Genomic DNA, 23,301 nt, shown 5'->3' on the forward strand with positions numbered 1-23,301 from the left:
CTGGGCGCCGTCTTCCCGGACAGCGCGCGCCCAGCGCTAGGAGACCAGGTCTCCTCCGAAACGTAAACAGCCGGTTGCTAAGGAACGACGCGGCGCTCCTGGAGGTCCCGCTCTCCTCTCGCGAGAGGCCACGAAGTTCTTCCCGCGCTTTTCCCGCCGGCGCGCGAGGACGCCGGCGAGGCGCGGAGGCCGCAGCCATGGGCCACTTGGAGCTCCTGCTCGTGGAGAACTTCAAGTCGTGGCGGGGCCGCCAGGTCATCGGCCCCTTCAAGAGGTTCACCTGCATCATTGGACCCAACGGCTCCGGTAACTGGACCCGGACGCCTCCGCCCGCCCGCGCCTCCGGGCCTCATTCCGCCCGAGCGGACCGGGACCTCCGCGCGCCCCCCCGCCCGCCGGGCCTCTCCGCCCCGCTCCTCCTGCCCGGGTTCCCCCTCGTCCCCCACCCCGTCCCTTTCTCACCGTGGGAGACTCCGCGGGCGCGGCCGGGGGCTCCACGCGGGAACATGGCGGCCGTGGCGCAGTTCGCCGAGCTGGGCCGAGGCCCGGCCCCGCTTCTCTAGAACCCTCCGAAGGGGCGCGGTCGCCATTCGATAGTTGCGGGAGCCGGGGTTCCGCAGGCCTCCCCCCACCCCCGGCCGGCAGGTTAAACCCGGGTGTTCGGGCCTCCGCCCGGCGTTCTCTCTGGTTCGGACGCCGTGTTCACGGGGACGTGCCGGCGCCTCGTGAATGAGTTGCCGTGACGACGGGGCCAGGGCCGTTGAGGGGGTGCTTCCCGGCGCCCCGCGGCTGCAGCGTCGTCACGTCACCGGGCTGCGGTACCGGCCCGCGGGGAAGGAGCGGCTCCGAATCGGGCCGCGTGCTCTCGTGTGCTCCTGTGTGCCCCCGCGTGCCCTCCTGTGTGCCCCCGCGTGCCCTCCTGTGTGCCCCCGCGTGCTCCCGTGTGCCCCCCACGTGCCCTCCTGTGTGCCCCCGCGTGCTCCCGTGTGCCCCCCACGTGCCCTCCTGTGTGCCACCGCGTGCTCCCGTGTGCCCCCCACGTGCCCTCCTGTGTGCCCCCACGTGCCCTCCTATGTGCCCCTGCGTGCTCCAGTGTGCCCCCGCGTGCTCTCGTGTGCTCCTATGTGCCCCGCGTGCTCTCGTGCCCTCCTGTGTGCCCCCGCGTGCTCTCGTGTGCTCCTATGTGCCCCGCGTGCTCTCGTGCCCTCCTGTGTGCCCCCGCGTGCTCTCGTGTGCTCCTATGTGCCCCCGCGTGCTCTCGTGCCCTCCTGTGTGCCCCCGCGTGCTCTCGTGTGCTCCTATGTGCCCCCGCGTGCTCCAGTGTGCCCCCCACGTGCCCTCCTGTGTGCCCCCGCGTGCTCCCGTGTACCCCCACGTGCCCTCCTGTGTGCCCCCGCGTGCCCTCCTGTGTGCCACCGCGTGCTCCCGTGTGCCCCCCACGTGCCCTCCTGTGTGCCCTCTTGAGTGCCCCCGCGTGCTCCTGTGTGCCCCCACGTGCCCTCCTATGTGCCCCTGCGTGCTCCAGTGTGCCCCCGCGTGCTCTCGTGTGCTCCTATGTGCCCCGCGTGCTCCCGTGTGCCCCCGCGTGCTCTCGTGTGCTCCTATGTGCCCCCGCGTGCTCCAGTGTGCCCCCCACGTGCCCTCCTGTGTGCCCCCGCGTGCTCCAGTGTGCCCCCGCGTGCTCTCGTGTGCTCCTGTGTGCCCCCGCGTGCTCTCGTGTGCTCCTATGTGCCCCCGCGTGCTCCAGTGTGCCCCCGCGTGCTCTCGTGTGCTCCTATGTGCCCCCACGTGCCCTCCTATGTGCCCCCGCGTGCTCCAATGTGCCCCGTGTGCTCTCGTGTGCTCCTATGTGCCCCCGCGTGCTCCAGTGTGCCCCCCACGTGCCCTCCTGTGTGCCCCCGCGTGCTCCAGTGTGCTCTCGTGTGCTCCTGTGTGCCCCCGCGTGCTCTCGTGTGCTCCTATGTGCCCCCGCGTGCTCCAGTGTGCCCCCGCGTGCTCTCGTGTGCTCCTATGTGCCCCCACGTGCCCTCCTATGTGCCCCCGCGTGCTCCAATGTGCCCCGTGTGCTCTCGTGTGTTCCTATGTGCCCCCGCGTGCTTTCGTGTGCTCCAGTGTGCCCCCGCGTGCTCTCGTGTGCTCGTGTGCCCCCGCGTGCTCTTGTGTGCCCCCACGTGCCCTCCTGTGTGCCCCCGCGTGCTCCTGTGTGCCCCCGCGTGCCCTCCTGTGTGCCCCCGCGTGCCCTCCTGTGTGCCCCCGCGTGCTCTTGTGTGCCCCCCCACGTGCCCTCCTGTGTGTCCCCGCGTGCTCCTGTGTGCCCCCGTGTGCTCCTGTGTGCCCCCGTGTGCTCCTGTGTGCTCCCGCGTGCCCTCCTGTGTGCCCCCGCGTGCTCCTGTGTGCCCCCGCGTGCCCTCCTGTGTGCACGCCGCCCGTGGGCAAGACGCTGGTGTCACCCCGCCGTCTGCACACCCGTTGTCCCCGTCACCGGCCCTGCAGCTGGCTTCTCCATTAGGGGGCTGCCTGGTTGGCTCAGCGGGTAGAGCGCCGGCCCGCAGACCGGAGAGACTCGAGTTCGGTTCCCGCTAAGGGCACGTACCTCAGTGGCAGTTTGTCCCCAGCCCTGGTAGGGGGCATGTGGGTGGCAGCCACTCGATGTGTGTGTCTCACATCCATGTTTCTCTCTCTCTTCCCTCCTCTCTCCCTCCCCCTCTATCTGAAGATAAATGCAAAAATGTCCTTGGGTGAGGAAATAAATAAAGTTTCGAAATAATCTTACTTTTTTTTTTTAATCCTCACCCAAGGATATTTTTCCATTGGTTTTTGGATAGAGTGGAAGGGGGAGAGGAACATCATATAGGAGAGACAAATAGATTGGTGGCTTCCCCCATGACCCCGACCGGGATTTAACTTGCAATGCAGGTACATGCCCTTGACTGGGGATCGAACCCACAACCTTTCGGGTCTGTGGGCTGGAATCGAACCTACAGCACTTCGGGTCCATGGGCTGATGCTCTAGCTGCTGAGCCAGAACCCGCCAGGGCTTATTACTTTCCTTAACTTGGAAATGCATATTGTGGAAATGCCTTTACAGGTTCTCCTCGCCCCTCTCTAGATCCACATGCCCTGGAAGCTGACTCCCCGTTTTTGAACCGGAAAGCTTCCACATTGCCTGCAGCACCCTCTCTCCACAGCAGACACTTCTGGGTGACTTACTGCTCAGTTTTCCCAAAGCAGTCGCGTGCTTTGTGCCATACGAAGGCCAGAACTCTGTATGTCACTCATCCGTGACTCACTCACAGAGTGACATTTCACTTTATTTCATTTGATCACTTCTCAGGAGATCATTTTTTAATCTTACAGAGTTACTGAAACCTTCACATGCACTTTGTATTGTTTATACAAATGATTTGGGTACAGTGAGACATTTTTATTAGAAAGTGGTGGAAACCCTCCCAAAATCCACATCCCCAGGTGCCAGCAGGCCTTTCAAAGTATAGCAGGCTCGGACCTGCTATATAACTTTCCTGCACCACCAACTCCTACCGGTCATAAATACTCTAGCAGCCTTAGACTAGCGCTTGGGAACATCCTGGATATAGTTAGCCATTTAGAAAAATATGTGATGGTTAATAGTTATGAAGTGGGGAGCACTGAAATTAGAGAAATTAGATGATTTGCCATGGTACAATATTTAAAAATGGGAGAGAGTTGGAGTTTGGGTCTATATGTTTAGATCTTTATCTTAGACCACTTAATACTCTACTGGAGCTGCATGAAGGAAACCAGTGATCTACGTAAAGTTCACTCACAGGCATTTTGACTGTAGACAAGACAGTCTCTTTAGACATGTATTGGCTATATTTCACTTCCATTGGTGGTCTGGATCTTTGGCTCTGGGAAAGGTGTGTTTGTTGTTACCATTAATGAATAACTCCTCTCTCTTCTCTCCTCACCCTTCCCCTCCTTTTGTCCTCAGGAAAATCTAATGTAATGGATGCACTTAGTTTTGTAATGGGAGAGAAAACAGCTAATTTAAGAGTGAAACATATTCAAGAACTTATTCATGGAGCACATATTGGAAAGCCTGTTTCTTCCTCTGCAAGTGTAAAAATTGTATATGTGGAGGAAAGTGGAGAAGAGAAAACATTTGCAAGGATTATTCGAGGTACACTTTTGTAGATGTTTGTTTCAGTCATCTGATTTTTCCAGAGTTAAGTCAGATTACCTGTTCTACTAGCCTAGTGAACTAGAGAGTCTTTTTCCCCCCTTTCAGAGAGCACTTTTCAGGAGCAAGTAATGGAACTGGTTTGATTCTCCACTGGAACTCTTTAAGCAGATGTATTTGTTCAAACTTCTCCATTGTCCAGAAGCATTTCTACTTGATTATTAGGTTAAAATGAAGAAGGACATTATACAAGTCCTTCCTGAGGTTGCTTATTTATCTTGTTTTCTTAGTGATGAACTAATTATATGCATATTTTTTGGTTTGGATAGAAAGTTTTTTCTACCACCAAAAAGCAACTTTGGTGAAATACCTGAATTTGCACTTTGTGATTTGTTTATTAAGTCCATGTTTCCTGAGTAAACAGTATTGGGATTGTGTGTGTGTATGTGTGTGATCTATATGCTAGGAATTGACAGAGCCTCTATAAAATAGGTGTTTCATGGTTTTGTTTTTGTTGTTGCTATTTTCATTCTGGCCTACTAGAACATGGTTTTAATGTTCTAATCTCTGAACACTGTTTTATTAACTTTACCCAAATTCAATCACAGATAATTTTAGAAATACTTATACATACATATTTGTACCTTAATGTCTAATTTATTTTACTACTTTATTACCTAGATATCGTCATTGGTTTTCTTTTTTTTACTTTACTCAAAAGACTTCCATCTCACTGATTCCTTAGCCTACTCTATTTATTTAACAAACCATCATAAATTTGTTCTTTCTTATCTTTATTAAGGTATAATTGGCAAAAATTACATATATATAAGGTATACAACTTGATTTTTTAATATACATTGTGAAATAAGTGACACAATCAACCTAATTAACAGGTATCATCTCACCTAGTTAGTGTTTTCTTGTGTGTGTGTGTGGTGAGAACATTTAAGATCTACTCTCTTAGGAAATTTAAAGCGTACAATACAGTATTGTTAACTACAGTCACATTGGATCTATCCAGAGCTTACCATCTTGCATAACTGAAACTTTGTACTGCTTGACCATCTCCCCATTTATCTCTCCCCCCAGCCCTGGCAATCACCATTCTGTTCTCTACTTCTGTGAGTTTTAATTGTTTTAAATTCCACATATAAATGAGGTCATGTAGTATTTGTCTTTCTGTACGTGGCTTATTTCACCTAGCGTAATGATCTCCACGTTCATTTGTGATATTGCAAATGGCAGGATTGCCTTCTTTTTTTAGGTTGAATAGTATTCCCATGTTCTCTTTATTTATTTATCCATTGACAGACACTTAGCTTATTCCTTAGCTATTGTGAATAATACTTCAATGAACATGGGAGTACAGATATATCTAAAAGATACTACTTTTATTTTCTTTGAATATATACTCAGAATGGATTGCTCAATTACAAGGTAGTTCTGTGTTTTTTTGGTTTGTTTTTTTCTTTATTGAATTTTAGAGAGAGAGGAAAGGAGAGGTAGAGAGATAGAAACATTGATGAGAGAGAACATCTATTGACCATTTCCTCCATGCCCTTCACTAGGGATTTGGCCCACACCCTGGGCATGTGCCCTGACCAGGAATCGAACCGGCGACCTCTTGGTGCATGGGTCAGTGCTCAACCACTGAGCCGCATTGGCCGGGCAGTTCTGTTTATAATGTTGAAGAATCTTCACATTGTTTTCTGTAATGGCTGTACCGATTTATATTCCCACCAACAATGTACAAAGTTTCCCCTTTCTTCACATCTTCACCAACATTTGCATTTTGTGTTTGATTTTAACAGGTGTGAGGTAATATCTCATTGTAGTTTTGATTTGCATTTTCCTGATGTTTCCTGATATTGAACACCTTTTCATATACTTGTTGGCCATTTGTATGTCATCTTTTGAGAATATCTATTCAGGTTTTTTTCTCATTTTAAATTGGGTTATAATATTTGGGTTTTTGCTATTGAGTTGCATGAGTTCCTTATATAGTTTGGATATTAATCCCTTGTCAGATATGTGGTTTGAACATATTTTCTCCTATTCCATTGGTTTTCTTTCGCACTCTGTTGTTTCCTTTGCTGTGCAGATATTTCCTTTTAATTTTATTTATTTATTATTGTTATTTTTAATCTTCACCTCAGATAGAGTGGGAGGGAGGGAGGAAAAGAGAGAGAGAGAGAGAAAGAAAAAAAGAAAGAAAGAAAGATAGATAAATAGATAGATAAATGTGAAGAGACACATCGACTGGCTACCTCCCACATGACCCTAGTCAGGGCTGAGGACGAACTGCAACCAAGGCAGGTACCCTTGACCAGAATCAAACCTGGGACTCATTGGTCCATAGGCTGATGGTGTAACTGCTGAGCCAAACTGGCCAGTGCGCTGTACAGAAGTTTTTATTTTGATGCAGTCCCACTTACCCGTTTTAACTTTTGTTGCTTGTGCTTTTGATATTATATCTAAAAAACTATTGACCAGAGCAAAGTCAAACCTTTTTCCAGTGTTTCTTCTAGTAGTTTTACAGTTTCAGGTCTTTCATCCACTTTTGAGTTTTCGTATGTGGTGTGAAATAAGGGTCCAATTTAAATTTTTTTTTTTTTTTTTTTGCATGCGGATATCCAGTTTTCTCAACACTATTTATTGAAGAGACCATCTTTTCCCCATTATGTGTCTTTATAACCTTGTCGAATATCAGTTGACCATAGATGCACAGATTTCTTCCTGGACTCTATTCTGTTCCATAGTTCTATGTGTCTGTTTTGATGCCAGTAGTTTTGATACTGTAGTTTTGTAATATATTTTCAAATCAGGAAGTGTGATGCCTCCACCTTTGTTCTTGTTCCATGTCCACCTGTCTTAGTCCATTTGGGCTGCCATAACAAAATGCCACAGACTGGGTAGCTTATAAACAATAACAATTTATTTTTCACAGTTCTGGAGGCAGAGCATCCAAGATCAGGGTGCCAGCACGGTCAGAGAGCACTTTTCCAGGTTTCAGACTTGGGTGGCAGCCACTCGATGTGTCCCTTTTGCGTCGATGTTTGTCTCTTTCTCTCCCTCTCTCTCCCTTCCACTCTACCTGAAAAAAAAAAAGGAAAAATGTCCTCGGGTGAGGATTAAAAAAAGAACACTTACACTATTCATGAGGGCTCCACCATTATGACCTAATCACCTCCAAAAGGCCGTACCTACTAATACTATCACTTTTAGGGGTTAGGATTTCAACTTGAATTTAGGGGCAACACAAATATTCAGATCATAGCACCATCCAATTTAAAATTGCACTACCTGACCCCAGTACACAGAAATGTTAATACCCCCTTCCCAACTCTACTTAACTTCTTAGCACTTACCACTTTGTCTCATGATACTTACTTTACTTACATATCTTGTTTTTGTCTGTCTCCATTAATTACTAGGATGTAAGCTCTTTGAGGTCAGACTTTCGTTTTATTTACTGCTGTAGAATATTCCTTGGCATGCATTTGTTGACTGACTAAATGCATTTGTTAACATGTATATTACTGTGTAACTGGCGTTTCAGTAAGAAAAATAATTTTATAAAACTTTTAGCAGTTGTTGATATATGTCTGATATTTATGCTTCCTATAACAGTCTTTATTTTATTTTAGGGGGATGCTCAGAATTTCGTTTTGATGATAATCCTGTGAGTCGTTCCACTTATATAGCAGAGTTGGAAAAGATAGGTATACTAGTCAAAGCACGGAACTGTCTAGTTTTTCAAGTAAGTAGCTGTAAAGTATATTTGATTCGTGATCTTGAGAATACATCACCATATTTTATATGTTGGTGTGCTTTACTGTTTTTAAAAGGGAACTGTAGAGTCAATTTCAATGAAAAAACCCAAAGAAAGAACCCAGTTTTTTGAGGAAATCAGCACTTCAGGAGAGCTTGTAGGAGAATATGAGGAAAAGAAAAGAAAGTTACAGAAAGCTGAAGAGGATGCACAATTTAATTTTAATAAGAAAAAAAACATAGCTGCGGAGCGCAAACACGCAAAACTAGAGAAAGATGAGGTAAGATGCCATGACAATGTAACCAGTTAAGTGTTGGACACAAAAACTGTCAGAATTGCCAGGTATTGGCTTGGGGTTACTAATGAAATTCTTTTAATAATCTAAGACAAATAAAACCCAATACTTATTAAAGATAATCTTTTTGATATTTTTCAACATTTGGGTTTTTCTTCCCTGAATAGGTAGGTCAGCCTGAACTACAGAAATTATTTGCCCAACTGAAAATTAGCCTGAAGGGTTTATACGTTATATGGCAGAGGTTTTCAAACTTTTGGTTCTTGGCACCTTACACTCTTAAAAATTATTGGGGCCCTGGCCAGGTGGCTCAGTTGGTTGACGCATCATCTCATACACCAAAAGGTTGCAGGCTCAATTCCCAGTCAGAGCACATAACTAGGTTGCAGGGAGACAACTGATCTCTTGCATGTGCGCGCACTCTCTCTCTCTCTCTTTCTTTCCCTTTCTCTCTCTAAAATCATTTTTTTTTTTTAATTTCCTTGGATGAGGATAAAAAAATTATTGGGGACCACAAAGAGTTTCTGTTGTGGGTTCTATTTACCCATATTTATTATAGGGTTGTATCTACCAGTATTTAATTGTTTTTGAAATTAAAATGGAAAAATTTAAATATATTTTAATGATCAATGTTAAGTTACAATAATAAATGCATTATATGTTAACATAAATAACATTTTTATGAAAAATTGCATTTTTTATTTGGGTGACATTGGTTAATAGAATCATACAGCTTTCTATGATACATGATCTATATATTGTATTGTGTGCTCATCACCCAAAATCAAATCATCTTCCATCACCATATATTTGGCCTCCTTTACCCTTTACTACCTCTTTACCTGCTTCCCTCTGATCACCACCACACTGCTGTTTGTGTCTGTGAGTTTCAGTTTACATCCCACATGTGAGGGAATCATATGGTTCTGAGCTTTTTCTGACTGACTTCACTTTGCATAATATTCTTTTTTTTTTTTTTAATCCTCACCCGAGGACATTTTTTGATATTTTGTTCAGATAGCGTGGGAGGGAGGGAGGGAGGGAGAGAGAGAGAGAGAAACATCGACGTGAAAGGGACACATCGAGTGGTTGCCACCCGCACGACCCAACCAGGGCCAGGGACAAACTGCAACCGAGGTACGTGCCCTTGTCCGGAATCGAACCCGGGACTCTTTGGTCCTCAGGCCGACACTCTAACCTCTGAGCTAAACTGGCCAGGGCATGTTTTCAAGGTTTTCGAGTAGATACCTAGAAGAGGGATTGATGGGTCATATGGTAACTATTCCTAATTTTTGAGGAATCTGCCATACCATTTCTATAGTGGCTATACCAGTTTACATTCCCAGAAGAAAATAGCATTTTTCTGAAACTAAATAATTGGAAGTGTAACATTGTTTTACATTTTATAATCTCCTTAATATTTAGCTTAATAAAAGACAGATAAATTCTCACATATGGTCCTGTATTAAATCTTATTTGTATCAAGGCCTAGCAGCTTTACTGGCTTTTGTACCATCAATCTACAGATATCAACACATTGAAAAAGGCAAATAAAGTCTTGGTATTTTTTTTAATGTAGTTTTGACCTCAGGGACTCCTTACAACTGTGTCAAGGACCCCTAGGAGGCCATGGCTACACTTTACAAATGCTGTTCTTTGGTATTTTCTTGGTACTCTTCACAATGCCTACTAGAGTGCCTTATGTATGGTTGATAATTATTTGTGTTTAGAGTGATCTTTTAAAAATGCAAATCAGATTCTGTCTTTCTCTTGCATAGAACCTCTTCCAGTGTAATGCTTCCCATTGCACTGGAATCTGGTCTCCTAGCCAGCCTTCTGATTTAGCCCCTATGTGCCTCTCAAGCCTCAACTTCCTCTACTCTCCTACCACATTGACCTTTATTCTTCTCATATTTTTTAATCCTCTGAGGATATTTTTTCCATTGATTTTTTTTTTTTAAATCCTCACCCAAGGAAATTTTTTCATTTTTTTGTTCAGATAGAGTGGGAAGGAGAGAAAGAGAGAGAGAGAAACATTGATGTGAAAGGGACACATCGAGTGGCTGCCACCTGCACGACCCAACCAGGCCTGGGGACAAACTGCAACCGAGGTACGTGCCCTTAGTGGGAACAGAACCCCAGTCTCTCTGGACCGTGGGCCGACGCTCTAACCACTGAGAAAACTGGCCAGAGCTCCATTGTTTTTTTTTTTAGAGAGAGTGAAAGGGGGGAGATTGGAGAAACATCAATGTGAGAGAGACACTGATTGGTTGCCTCCTGCACGCACCCCAACCAGGGCCTGGGATTGAACCTGCAACCCAGGTACATACCCTTGACCAGAAATCAAACCTGTGTGTGTGTGTCTCTGTCTCTGTCTCTGTCTCTGTCTCTCTCTCTCTCTCCAGCCTCTTCGCCCCCCACTCTGTCGAAAGATAAATGGAAAAATACCCTCGAGCAAGAATTTTTTTAAAAATGAATAAATAAATGGGAGGTAGATGTCTTCCTTATTAGTGATGTTTTTCTGTGTCTTTAAAATTTTTACGTGTGTATATGTTCTTGGTTTTGTCAATGGAATTGGGGTGTCGAAGAAAGTCAGACTAAAGTACTTAAACTGAAACAGCTTATGGAAATGTAGGATTGCAGAACTTTCAACATTATACGGAGAGTTAGAATAGTCCAACTTTCTATTTATTTTTTTATAACATCCTGGAAGATGACTGTTTACCTGCTACATGGAATACTTCATTGATTAGGAGCTTTCCTCTCAAGGAAGCTCATTCCTTTATTCCTTTATTAATAGTAAAAATGCTAGACTTCTGACCAAGATTGCGGCGTAGGTAAATGTGGTACTTGCCTCCTCCCACAACCACATCAAAATTACAACTAAACTATCATTCAGAACTGCCTGACACTGAGCTGAATGCAAGTCCTACAACTATGAAATTAAAGAAGAAGCCACAACAAGACTGGTAGGGAGGGGTAGGGGCACGGACGGGCTGGTCCCACACCCATGTGTGGTAGATAAAAATCAGGAGGGACACCTCGGCTGTGAAGGACCTCGCTGAAGAGTGAGGGGTCCCCATCCCACACCAGGCTCCCAGCTCAGGGTTCCAGTGCCAGGAAGAGAGGACCCCCATTACTTCTAGCTATAAAAGCAGCAGGAACTGAGGCTGAGGGAGGCTGAGGCTGCTGGAGTCCCAGGAAGTTCTTCTTAAATGGCCTGCACATGGACTTACTCGGACTCGCTCCTTCTGGGTTCCAGCATTAGGGAGGCAGCTTGAAAGGTACCAGAGGCATATGGTGACGAACTGACTTGTTTGGCATTGGAATGAGAGCTGGAGGGATAGCTTTCTCCTAGACACACTTGCTGTGGGAGGCTACTGTTCCTTTGGTGAGCCTTTCCCTGGGGGCAGCAGATGGCAACCATATCTGAGACTCCAGCAACCTGTGTCACACTGTTTGCCCAGCATGGCTGATTCCCTGCCCCGCCCAACCTTCAGGCCAACCCAAGCTGTTTCCAGTGGCTTTACCATAACATTGGCCTGTCTTGGATCCTGCTTCAGATTTTTCTAAAATCTCTCAAACAAGAAGCACCTGGTCTCAGTGAGCTGTATTCCTCTTGTTAAGTGGTCCCACACCTGGCACTAGAAGCAGCCAGCCTTGGTTCTGAGCTTGGCTTCATCTGGGCACCTCCAAGCCCAGTACAAGAAGCAGCCATCAGCAGATCACTTTGTAGCTTATCCCGGGTGGCCCCAGGTATGACACAGCCATAGGCTGACCTTGCCCCAGGGCCAGCACACCCAGTGGACAGCATCAGATCACATCAAAGCACCTCCACAAGTGACACACTCAAGGAGTGGACTCAGTGGTACCAGAGCCCTGCTGAAGTAAGTCTTGCTCTGTGCGGTGGGCCCCTACACAGCTGATCCTCCAAGGGAGTCAGAGGCCAGTGGTCAGTGGGCACAGCCAATCCTTGTAGCTGTCAGCCTGAGTAAACTCTCCCATTGATATGCCAACAGCAATCAAGACTCAATTACAACAGAAGGGTGTACAGTCCATACTAGGGATGCACCTTGAGGGCCCAGTGGGGGTAATCAGGGAGGCTGTGCCACTGGACCTTACAGTACACTTCCAACAATAGGGCACCCTAGGAGAAGCCTAGGAGACATAGCAACTCTATCTAATATATAGGAACAAACACAGGGAAGCAGCCAAAATGAGGAGACAAAGAAAAATGTCCCAAGTGAAAGAACAGAACAAAATTCCAGGAAAAGAACTAAACAAAATGCAGATAAGCAATCAATCAGATGCAGAGTTCAAAACACTGGTTATAAGGATGTTCAAAGAACTTAGACTTTCAGTGAACTTATTGACTTTCAAGAAACTTAAGGAGAACTCCAAGGAACTTAATGATAACATCAACAACATTAAAAAGTCAGAAATGAAGGATGCATTAACTAAAGTAAAGAATAATTTACAGGGAATCAATAGAAGAGTAGGTGAAGCCAAGAAGCAAACCATCAAATTGGAATATAAGGAAGCAAAAAACACTTGATCATAACAGCAAAAAGAAAAAAGAATCCAAAAAAATGAGGACAGTGTAAGGAGCCTCTGGGACAACTTCAAGCATACCAACATTCGTGTCATGGGGGTGCCAGAAGGAGAAGGGAGTGAACAAGAAATTGAAAACCTAGAAATTGAAAACCTATTTGAAAAAATAATGACAGAAAACTTCCCTGACTTGGTAAAGGAAACAGACATACAAGTCCAGGAAGTACAAAGAGTCCCAAACAAGATGAACTCAAAGAGGTCCACACTAAGACACATCATCATCAAAATGCAAAAGGTTAAAGACAAAGAATCTTAAAAGCAGCAAGAGAAAAGCATTTAGTTACCTACAGAGGACCTCCCATAAGACTGTCAACTGAGCCCTGGCCGGTTTGGCTCAGCGGTTAGAGCGTCGGCCTGCGGTCTGGAGAGACCCGGGTTCGGTTCCCGCTAAGGGCACGTACTTCGGTTGCAGTTTGTCCCCGGCCCTGGTTGGTCGTGCGGGTGGCAGCCACTTGATGTGTCCCTTTCACATCGATGTTTCCCTCTCTCTCTCTTCCTCTCTCTTCCTCCCACTCTATCTGTACAAAAAATGGAAAAATGTCCTCGGGTGAGGATAAAAAAAAAAAAAAAAAGACTGTCAACTGATTTCTCAAAAGAAATTTTGCAGGCCAGAAAGGAGTGGCAAGAGATATTCAAAGTGATGAAAAGTAATGACCTACAACCAAGACTATTCTGCAAAGCTATCATTTAGAACTGATGGACATACAAAGAGTTTCCCAGACAAGAAAAAGCTGAAGGAGTTCATTATCACCAAACCAGTATTATATGAAATGTTGAAGGGTCTTGAAGGAGACAAAAATATGAACAATAAAATGTCAATAAATACATATCAACAATCGAATCTACAAACAAAATGAGCAAGCAGAACAGAAACAGACTCATAGATACAGATAACTTTTTGTTGCATGCCAAATGAGAGGGGGCTGAGGGGATGGGTGAAAAAGATGAAGGAATTAGACTAATGAACCTCAAAGGGAACGGGGGGATGGAAAGAGATAAACTAAAAAACTGCATATATGCACAACCAATGGACACAAACAATAGTGTGGGGAAGGCAGGAAGGGGGGTGGTATTGAGGAGGAGGGGGTTAATGGGGGGAAAAGGGGGGCGACATCTGTAATACATTCAACAATAAAGATAAGTTTTTTAAAAAGTAAAAATGCTAAGGAGATTCTTCCATTTCACATGTAATTTAGAATTATAATAGTCCTATTTGTTCTATCAGTAGTACACCCTACAGCAGGAATTTTTCCTGGAATCATTGAATTTAAAGTTGCTAGGAATTTTATAAGTCATATAACTGCCTTCAGTTTACAAATGAGGAAGCTGATGTCAGAAATGTTAATGGACTTACTATACTCTAAGGTCAAGACTGAAATGGGACAAGGACTCAGGTTAGTGGGGGCCACTTCATTGTTCTTACCACCATAACTCTGAATGCAGGAATACAAAATAATTTACCAGTTCACTCGTTTTTTTTGTAAAAGTGTATCCAGAAACCTCCAAATAATACTCGTTTTGGCAAGAATACTGTTTTTTTCTTTTTTCTTTTTTTTAATTGATTCTAGAGAGAGTGAGGGAGAGAGAGAGAGAACATCGATGAGAGAGAACATCAATTGGCCGCCTCCTGCATGCCCCTCACTGGAGATTGGGCCCATAACCTGGGCATGTGCCCTGACTGAGAGTTGAACTGGCGACCTCTTGGTGCAGGGTTATGCTCAACCACACTGGCCATGTAAGAATACATAAATAGAAGTTCATTAGAGATTATTTGCTGGCACTAGAGCTGAGTTTATGAAAAGTAAACTTAAAGTTTTCTTTCACTATTGTTGAAATTGTACTGTTTTATAGGCAGAACGTTACCAGAGTCTCCTCGAAGAACTGAAAGTAAACAAGATTCAGTTGCAGCTTTTCAAACTATATCATAATGAGAAAAAAATTTACTTTCTGAACACTGAATTAGAGCATGTGAATAGGAATTTGAGTGTCACAAAAGAGTCTCTTTCTCATCATGAAAACATAGTGAAAACCAAGAAAAAGGAACATGGAATGCTAACTAGACAGCTACAACAAACAGAAAAAGAATTAAAGTGAGTTTTTAAAAATAGTTATTAACAGTTGGATTTTATGTAGATTAATAGAGAAAATAAAAGTGACATTTTGAAAATTGATTATTTTAAATTGTTTACTTTGGAATACTTTTAGAAATACAGAAGAACTATAAAAAGAATACAGAGTTCCCATATTCTCTACACTCAGTGTCTCCTACTTACATCTTATCTTATTAGTATGATACATTTGTCAGAATTAATGAACCAATGTGGATACATTACTGTTAACTGAAATCTATACTTTATTCATATTTTGTTAAGTTTTTTACCTATTGTCCTTGTTTGGATCCAGAATACTGTATTTGATTTAGTCAACACGTCTCCATAGACTCCTCTTGGCTGTGACAGTTTCTCAGACTTTCCTAGTTTTTGATGACCTTGACAGTTTTGAGGAGTATTGGTGAGATTTTTTTGCAACCGAGGTACGTGCCTTTAGCAGAACCAAACCGGGGCCTCTCTAGTCCGCTCGTCGACGCTCTAATGGCTGAGCCAAACTGGCCAGGGCTGTGTGAGGTTTTTCTGTAGGATGTTCTTCAATTGAGACTTTTCTGATAGTTTTCTCATAATTAGAGTTTATAAATTTGGGGGAAGAAGACCACAGCAGTAAAATGCCATTCTTGTCACAGTATATCAAGGATGTCAACATATTATAGATATTATATGACATATCTAACTGGACATCACTGTTGATGTGACCTTTTCTTGCTTATCTATAACCTCCCACACCAACAGTGAGAAACCTGCCTTCCACAGAATTTCAGTCATTTGCTTTATGTTCAGTTCCAGTAATCATGTATGGCAGTATCAGAATTGTTAACCCATACCCTCCTGGGAAGCAACTTTATCAACTAGAGTAGGATGTTTATGTACAATTTCTTTTGCTTTTAGTTTTAAAGACTCCACTCATTTCTAAAGTTATATAGGTTAGCACCTTTATCCCCACCCCTTCAACAAGGTGGTTTAATACATGTGTAATATAGTTAGATTCTTCTGTCAGTTTCTCTATTCCATCTAGGATGCTTTGGCTTCCTCTAAGATCTTTCAAAATTTGCATACATTAAAGTACACTCTTGGTGCTGTAAAGTTCTGTAGGTTTTGACAAATGTGTGCTGTCATGTCCATTGTTACAGTATCATACAGAGTATTTTACTACTTTTAAAAAATTCTCCTATGCTTCACCTGTTCAGTCCTCCCCAACACTGACAACCACTGATCTGCTGCTTACAGCCTCTGAAACTGAGTTTTTAGAATTTATTTTTAAATGTGTGATTTGGTTAAAAGAACTTTTTCCCTTTATATATCATAACATTTAATTTCCTTTAAAGCAAACTATTTTTCTTTTTAGATCTCTTGAAGCACTTTTAAATCAGAAGAGGCCTCAATACATTAAAGCCAAAGAAAACACTTCCCATCACCTCAAGAAATTAGATGTGGCTAAGAAATCAATGAAGGACAGTGAAAAACAATGTTCTAAACAAGAAGATGACATAAAAGCCCTAGAGACAGAGCTGGTTGATTTAGATGGTGCATGGAAAAGTTTTGAAAAGCAGATTGAAGAAGAAGTCCTACAGAAAGTGCGAGACATTGAATTAGAAGCCAGTCAGGTGAAGAAGTCAAATATGGGAAATCTTTCGTTTCTAGTCTTTCAGCTTCTCCTTTTTAATTAGAAAAAAATTTAAAGAATAACCTCTCTTTCTGATCCTTTAAAAGATTGTACTCAGAATCTACATTAGGAGGATTTAAAATTTTCAGTCTGTATATGGAATCTAAATTTAATCTTTAGACTAGGCTATTTTTTTCTTTATAAGATTAAATAGCATTATAACACTTTTCAGTTTATTAAAGTCATAGGAAATACTTTAAGGAGATTACATATATCAATTTGTAATAAAAGGCAATTATATTCTTGCATTTTTAAAGTCATTTTTATGCTAAGTGAAATAAGCCAATCAGAGAAAGACAGATATCACATGATCTCACTTATTTGTGGAATATAATGAACAAAATAAGGTGATGAACAAAATAGACCCAGAGATATAGAAGTAGGGTACAGACTGGGAAACCTCAGAAGAAGGGGTAGGGGTAGGGGGGAGGGAAGAGATAAACTGAAGAACTTATATGCATGTATGCATAACCAATGGACATAAACAACAATGCTGGGGGTGGGGCAGATCAGGAGGAGGGTATCAATGGGGGAAAAAGGAGAAACATCTGTAACAAAAATAAATTAATAATAAAAAAATAAAGTAATTTTTCTGTCATTGATACTATAAAAATCTTAAAGTCAGATATATATGGCTTGGAAGAGACATAATCACTTAACTGACAGGGAAATTGATAATGTGATTTAAAATGTTAAGTGATGAATTAATATCCAATTTAGTATATAAGGTTTAGTTATAATAGTAGAGATCAAAAAATTTGTAATTCAGAGTTTTGAAACATTCTTTCAATTAAATTTTTATCGTTTGTTTTTTTATCAACTTTATAATCTAACGTTTCTCTCTCTCTCTCTCTCTCTCCCTCTCTCTCTCTCTCTCTCTATATATATATATATATATATACACACACACACTAAAATTTTGTGACTAAATAGAAGAGTACAGAATTTTCAATGAGCTCCTCTTGCTTTTGGACTATTAATGAGGTTTAATCTCTTCTCTTTTAAGGATTTATTACAGAGACCTTATAGAGTTGATTTTGAATATCTTATTGATGTATCTAAACAGTTTCAAGTAAAACATTCATTTTATATTCACAATATCTTATTTGGAGAAGATAGCCAATTCTGATCTAATTTATGTAAAACATACTTTCGATAAGATTAAATATCTGTTAGTATAGGATATCACATAAAGAATTTCCTCTCGTGCGTCTTTGAGTTAGCAATATTTAAATACTCGTTATTCAGCTGGATCGTTATAAAGAACTTAAGGAACAAGTAAGAAAGAAGGTGGCTATAATGACCCAACAACTGGAAAAACTGCAGTGGGAGCAGAAGGCTGATAAAGAAAGACTGGCATTTGAAAAGAGGAGACACGGAGAAGTTCAGGTACCTTGGTTTGTGCAGTCATGATTTACAATTACTTTCAGTGACAGTTCATTTCCGTTTTATATTAGCTGTTCAGTATATAAGTGGATTTACATCAGACATAAGCAATTAGTAAAAAAAAATTTATTGATTACCTGTTAGGCTGCTTAGTATCATTTGGGTACTTTTTTCTGGTCAAAGATACAGATAGTGCTTGCATTCGTATAGTCAGTAAGCATATTCTGTGCATCTGTATAGTGACAGGCATGGGCAGATGATATAGCCTCTATTCTTACATGTATTATATAGCCCAGTGAGGTTAGGAGGAGGATAGGTAAAGGGGAAAATACAATTAAATATCATAGAGGTGAATGCAAAATTATTTGGAAACATTAAGGTCATTAACCAAGAGGAGGGTCATGGTCTACATGGGAAGTAACCATCAAAATAGCATTGTAAGGGTCTGCCTTAGAGTAAGACAGACCTGGCTTCCAGGTGGCCTTTGTCTTTACTGACCTGTATCATCTTGGTAAATAACTAAATTATTTAACTTGTCTGGACTTTGATTTCTTCATTTGTGCAGTGAGGATTGGTGTGTCTGCCTCATAGTGAAGGACAGGTTGAATAAGATGAAAGCAAGTGTGATACACCAACCATCAGTTTTTCCCTCTAAGGCCTCATTGGGTAGTATATGATAATCATATGAGTAAAAGAAAGGACATTTCGTGAAGGAGTAAAACAAATGTCCCCTGGCTGGTGTGGCTCAGTTGGTTAGAGTGTCATCCCATACACCAAAAGGTTGCGCGTTCGATTCCTGGGCACATATCTAGGTTGCAGGTTCAATCCTTGATTGGGGTACATATGGAAAGCAACCAATTGATGTTTCTCTCACATTGATGTTTCTCTCTGTCCCGCCCCCCCCTTCTTCTCTAAAATCAGTGGACATAATCTCAGGTGAGGGGTTTTTTTAATGTAGTAATAGCAGTAATTTATTTTTTCTTTATTGATTTTAGAGAGAGAGGAAGGGAGAGAGAGATAGAAACATCAAACCATCAATGAGAGAGAACATCGATTGGCCTCCTCCTGCAAGCCCCCCACTGGGGATCAGGCCCACAACCTGGGCATGTGCCCTGACCAGAAATCGAACTGTGGTGACCTCTTGGTGCATGGGTCAATGCTCAACCATTGAGCCACACTGGTCGGGCAGCAGTAATTAATTTTATATATTTATTTTTTATCCTCACCCGAGGACATTCCTCCATTTTTTGTTTAGACAGAGTGGGAGGGAGAGAGAGAAACATCGACATGAAAGGGACACATCAAGTGGCTGCCACCCGCACGACCAACCAGGGCCGGGAACAAACTGCAACCAAGGTACACGCCCTTAGCGGGAACCGAACCCTGGTCTCTCTGGACTGCAGGCCGACTCTCTAACCACTGAGCCAAACCGGCCAGGGCGAGCAGTAATTAATTTTAAAACACTTTTATAATTTGTATTGCATTATATAATTGTACACTGACTTCTGCAAATTCTCATTGCACACTTTTGCATTTGTGCATGTTGATTTTGAAAAAAATACATACTTATCTCTACATGTTACATTCTGTGGTTACCATACCACAGAGCCTTACCTAGCCTGCCTTTTCTCCCCACCCCACACACACACACAAAAAAAACACTGAAAATAATTTCTTCTGCATCTAATTGCTTATTTTTCTTAATCTATAGCTAAGGAATTTTATAAGATTGAAGGAAAAGTACAGTTAATTGGTACAGTTCTACTAGACTGGAAGCACCCATACTCAGTGTCCCATAGGACTGGTGACTCCCTTCCCAGACAGGAAGGGCTATCACTTTCCACAGATACCAAGATGGCTAGGTGCTGGGCAGTGTTTTGTTTTCCCAGACAACTAGCATGATCAGCTGGCATTGTGTGTCCAGCGAAGCACCCAGTCCCTGACATTCCTCCCGTGGGTAATGTCCTTGGCCTTTCACATTTCCTCCAGGAAAGCCTGTTCTTCAACCTAAGCCATGTCTGCAGTTTGTTCCAGGCTCTTTGCATAACAGGGGTGATCTCTGAGGGACCCAACTGGCATGTGAAGTAATGGCCACAAAGGAGCCCATCTGGCATGACACGAGCCTTGGAGGTGGCCAGAGTAAAGGCAGAAGCGGGTTTTCTAGTTGACTAAACTTTATGTTTTCATTAAGTAATCTGTTTGTTTTATTCCCCTCTTTGCATGGAATTCTTAAGTGAGATATTAAAATTGCAATGTGGGAGTTCTCATTTCAGAATGTTTGAGTTCCTAGAGAAAAATGAACTGTCTCGCTTATTTATATAATTCTGGCATCTAGCATAGATGTCTGTTCAGTGAATTTGTGACACATGAGTACAATGAGATAAGTATCTTCAGGGAATTTGTCCCTTTCCACTTGAAAACTTCGGTATCTCTTCTCCTTCCTGGTGTGGTATACTGAAAGATTAGTGTTTCTTACTTTTGTACACTCCTGGTTTTAAATTACTTTTTAATGGAGTAAGACAGACTAATCTTGCTGTGGTGCACAGGATGAATTACACAGGGGAGAGGTTAAAGACATGAAACAGATTGGAGACTACCACTGTATTTGGATTTAGTAATGTGAATGGAACAAGACTTTTGAGAAGCCCTCCTCCCATAAGCCTATAAGTTGTCTTGTATGTCCTGCACCTTTATAACACAAAACCACTCTATTGTCACTCCCACCAAACCTTGGTCCTTGAGAGCAGGGACTCTGGCCTGGTCTTTATATCTCTAGTTCCTAGCACATGGTAGCCAGTGTATATATTAATTGCTTTAATAGTTTGCAGCATAGGGAATATAGTCAGTGATATTGTGATCAGTATGTGTGTGGCCAGGTGGGTACTTGAAGCAACGGGGGGACCACTCTGTAAATACATGATTATCTTACAATTTTTCTGTACACCTGAAACTAACAATACATTGTCAACTGTAATTGAAAAATACATTTTTTAATCCTCGCCGGAGGATATTTTTCCTTTTTTTTTTTTTGTACAGATAGAGTGGGAGGGAGAGAGAGGAAGGGAGAGAGAGAGAAACATCGACGTGAAGGGACACATCGAGTGGCTGCCACCCGCACGACCAACCAGGGCCGGGGACAAACTGCAACCGAAGTACATGCCCTTAGCGGGAACCGAACCCGGGTCTCTCCGGACCGCAGGCCGACGCTCTAACCGCTGAGCCAAACTGGCCAGGGCGAAAAATACATTTTTTAAAAAGGTTCATCATGTATAACAAAGCACAGATGAATTCATATTAAAGCAGAAGTCCCAGAAGAAATGATTGATATTCTTGTGGTATACTCATTTATACTATATCATATCATTATCAAACCACATCTTTTCATTTATGAACTAATTTTATAATGCAGGATGTTATTTCTCTTCATTGCTATTAGAGAAATGACCTTGTTTTTATTTTTCTGAGATTTATTTATTTTTTTTAGTTGTTAATTAAGATGCACATTCAAGGTTAGATTCTATTGTTATTCCACTGTTTTTTGTTTCTCTGTGGATGACCTATTTACTCCATCTCAATTTGGTACTAATTTAAATTTTTTGAGTAAAGAAATCCCAAATATGTGAAAAAACAACAACTGTGTTTTGATATTTAAAAATGATCCCCCTTGAAGTTTGAATTTACCAGAGTAAACTTTGCGGAGGTCATATATCTGGTAAATGGTGGAGCCAGGATTTGAACCCTGATTCTTGTAACCTCAAACCTCTATACTATCCTGCCTTTTTACATATTTGTCCTAATGAATAATTTCATATGGCTATATTTTATATATTTCAAATTAAGAACAACTAAGGATATTACAGTAAGTCTTAAGCATAGAGGAAAAATAATCTTATTTGTTTGGAGTTGCTGTAATTGATTTTAGATTCATTTCCTAATTTAGGAAAATCTGAAACAAATAAAAGAACAAATAGAAGATCATAAAAAACGAATAGAGAAGTTGGAGGAGTATACAAAAACATGCATGTGGGTATTGTTATTAAAAGTTTTTTGCAGCTGTCTTTATATTTTAAGGGTCTGGTTTAATTGTGGTATATTTATCAAATGCTTTCATTGTATCATAAAGTTTTCACTCTTTCATTTTCACTTCAATGTATATAATTAAAAATTATACTTAAGTACATAAATAAAATACTTTGAGTTTTCATATTCATTGAGATATGAATGTTTATCAGTGGTGAAACTTAAAACTCTCTTTTGGTATTGATATTTAAAATAAAAGATGTCATGAAAGCTAGTACAACCTAAGTATTCTATCACTAATATAATTTTTTTAGTTGGCATTTATTTTTTAAGCTCATGATGATTATTCTGGTTATAGTGATCTATCCTCACTTTTTCTAGTATCCAGAAATATGTATCTTTTGAATTAACAAAGAATGATCAACACCTCTTTGCCCAAGTATCAGGCTTTGCTTTATTGCATATTCATCATTTAAAATTGATAGGTACCACTATTCCATTCCCCTGCAACACCAGACCTGAGTATATCGTATCTTGTAATTTCTAAACTTTGGTTTTACTTTTTACTGTATAATTTATTGTTATTATTATGTAGGGATTGCTTGAAAGAGAAAAAACAGCAAGAGGAAACCCTAGTGGATGAAATAGGAAAAACAAAATCAAGAATTTCTGAAATTAATGAAGAGATGAATCTTATTAGAAGTGAACTACAGAGTGCTGGAATTGATAACCATGAGGGAAAACGTCAGCAAAAGAGAGCAGAGATTCTAGAACACCTTAAAAGACTTTACCCAGAGTCTGTGGTAATTAGAATGAATAGTTAATTTAAACAAAAAGGCTAAGCTTTCTTATTTTGGATTTAAAATATTATTTGAAAGCACAGTTATTTCAGAGATCTTTAAGTTTTGTTTGATTATATTTAAAATATAATAGTAAATAGTTGGGGTAAAAATGTAAATAACTTCTAGTAGTATTTATAGATAAGTAATTATTGGGGAGAAACATTGATATGAACCCATTACCAGAAAATCCAAGTTGTGGTCAGTATCCCCAAAATACTTGGATACCATGAAGTAATCTCCCTTCCAAAAACACACAGCCTCAAACCTCATATTCTTCATGTTTTCAGATTTTTTAAAATTATATTTTCAGTAGACATCATTGGTATACTTTTGTAACAGTGAACTTTTATTCTCTAAATCTGACCATGCATCCAGTTTTGCTATAGTATATTTCATTAGCCCAAATACAGCAATATCTATCTAATCTGTTGCTTGG

General features: G+C 41.8%; 1 protein-coding gene across 2 annotated transcripts in view; it reads left to right on the top strand.

Moving 5' to 3' along the window:
• The first annotated feature begins 175 nt into the window (after positions 1-175).
• SMC1B (structural maintenance of chromosomes 1B) overlaps positions 176-23,301 on the top strand; it is a 73,341-nt gene continuing 50,215 nt past the window's right edge. For both annotated transcript variants that reach the window (XM_036278190.1, XM_036278191.1), the window contains exons 1-9: positions 176-306; positions 3,974-4,162; positions 7,813-7,925; positions 8,014-8,217; positions 14,695-14,933; positions 16,300-16,558; positions 17,866-18,006; positions 21,944-22,026; positions 22,619-22,826. In XM_036278190.1, the coding sequence (XP_036134083.1) occupies positions 198-306; positions 3,974-4,162; positions 7,813-7,925; positions 8,014-8,217; positions 14,695-14,933; positions 16,300-16,558; positions 17,866-18,006; positions 21,944-22,026; positions 22,619-22,826 (1,545 nt within the window). In that variant the 5' untranslated portion in view covers positions 176-197. The remainder of the gene's footprint in view (positions 307-3,973; positions 4,163-7,812; positions 7,926-8,013; positions 8,218-14,694; positions 14,934-16,299; positions 16,559-17,865; positions 18,007-21,943; positions 22,027-22,618; positions 22,827-23,301) is intronic.

Source organism: Molossus molossus, unplaced genomic scaffold, assembly GCF_014108415.1.
Source record: "Molossus molossus isolate mMolMol1 unplaced genomic scaffold, mMolMol1.p scaffold_m16_p_26, whole genome shotgun sequence".
NCBI classification, from domain to species: domain Eukaryota; kingdom Metazoa; phylum Chordata; class Mammalia; order Chiroptera; family Molossidae; genus Molossus; species Molossus molossus.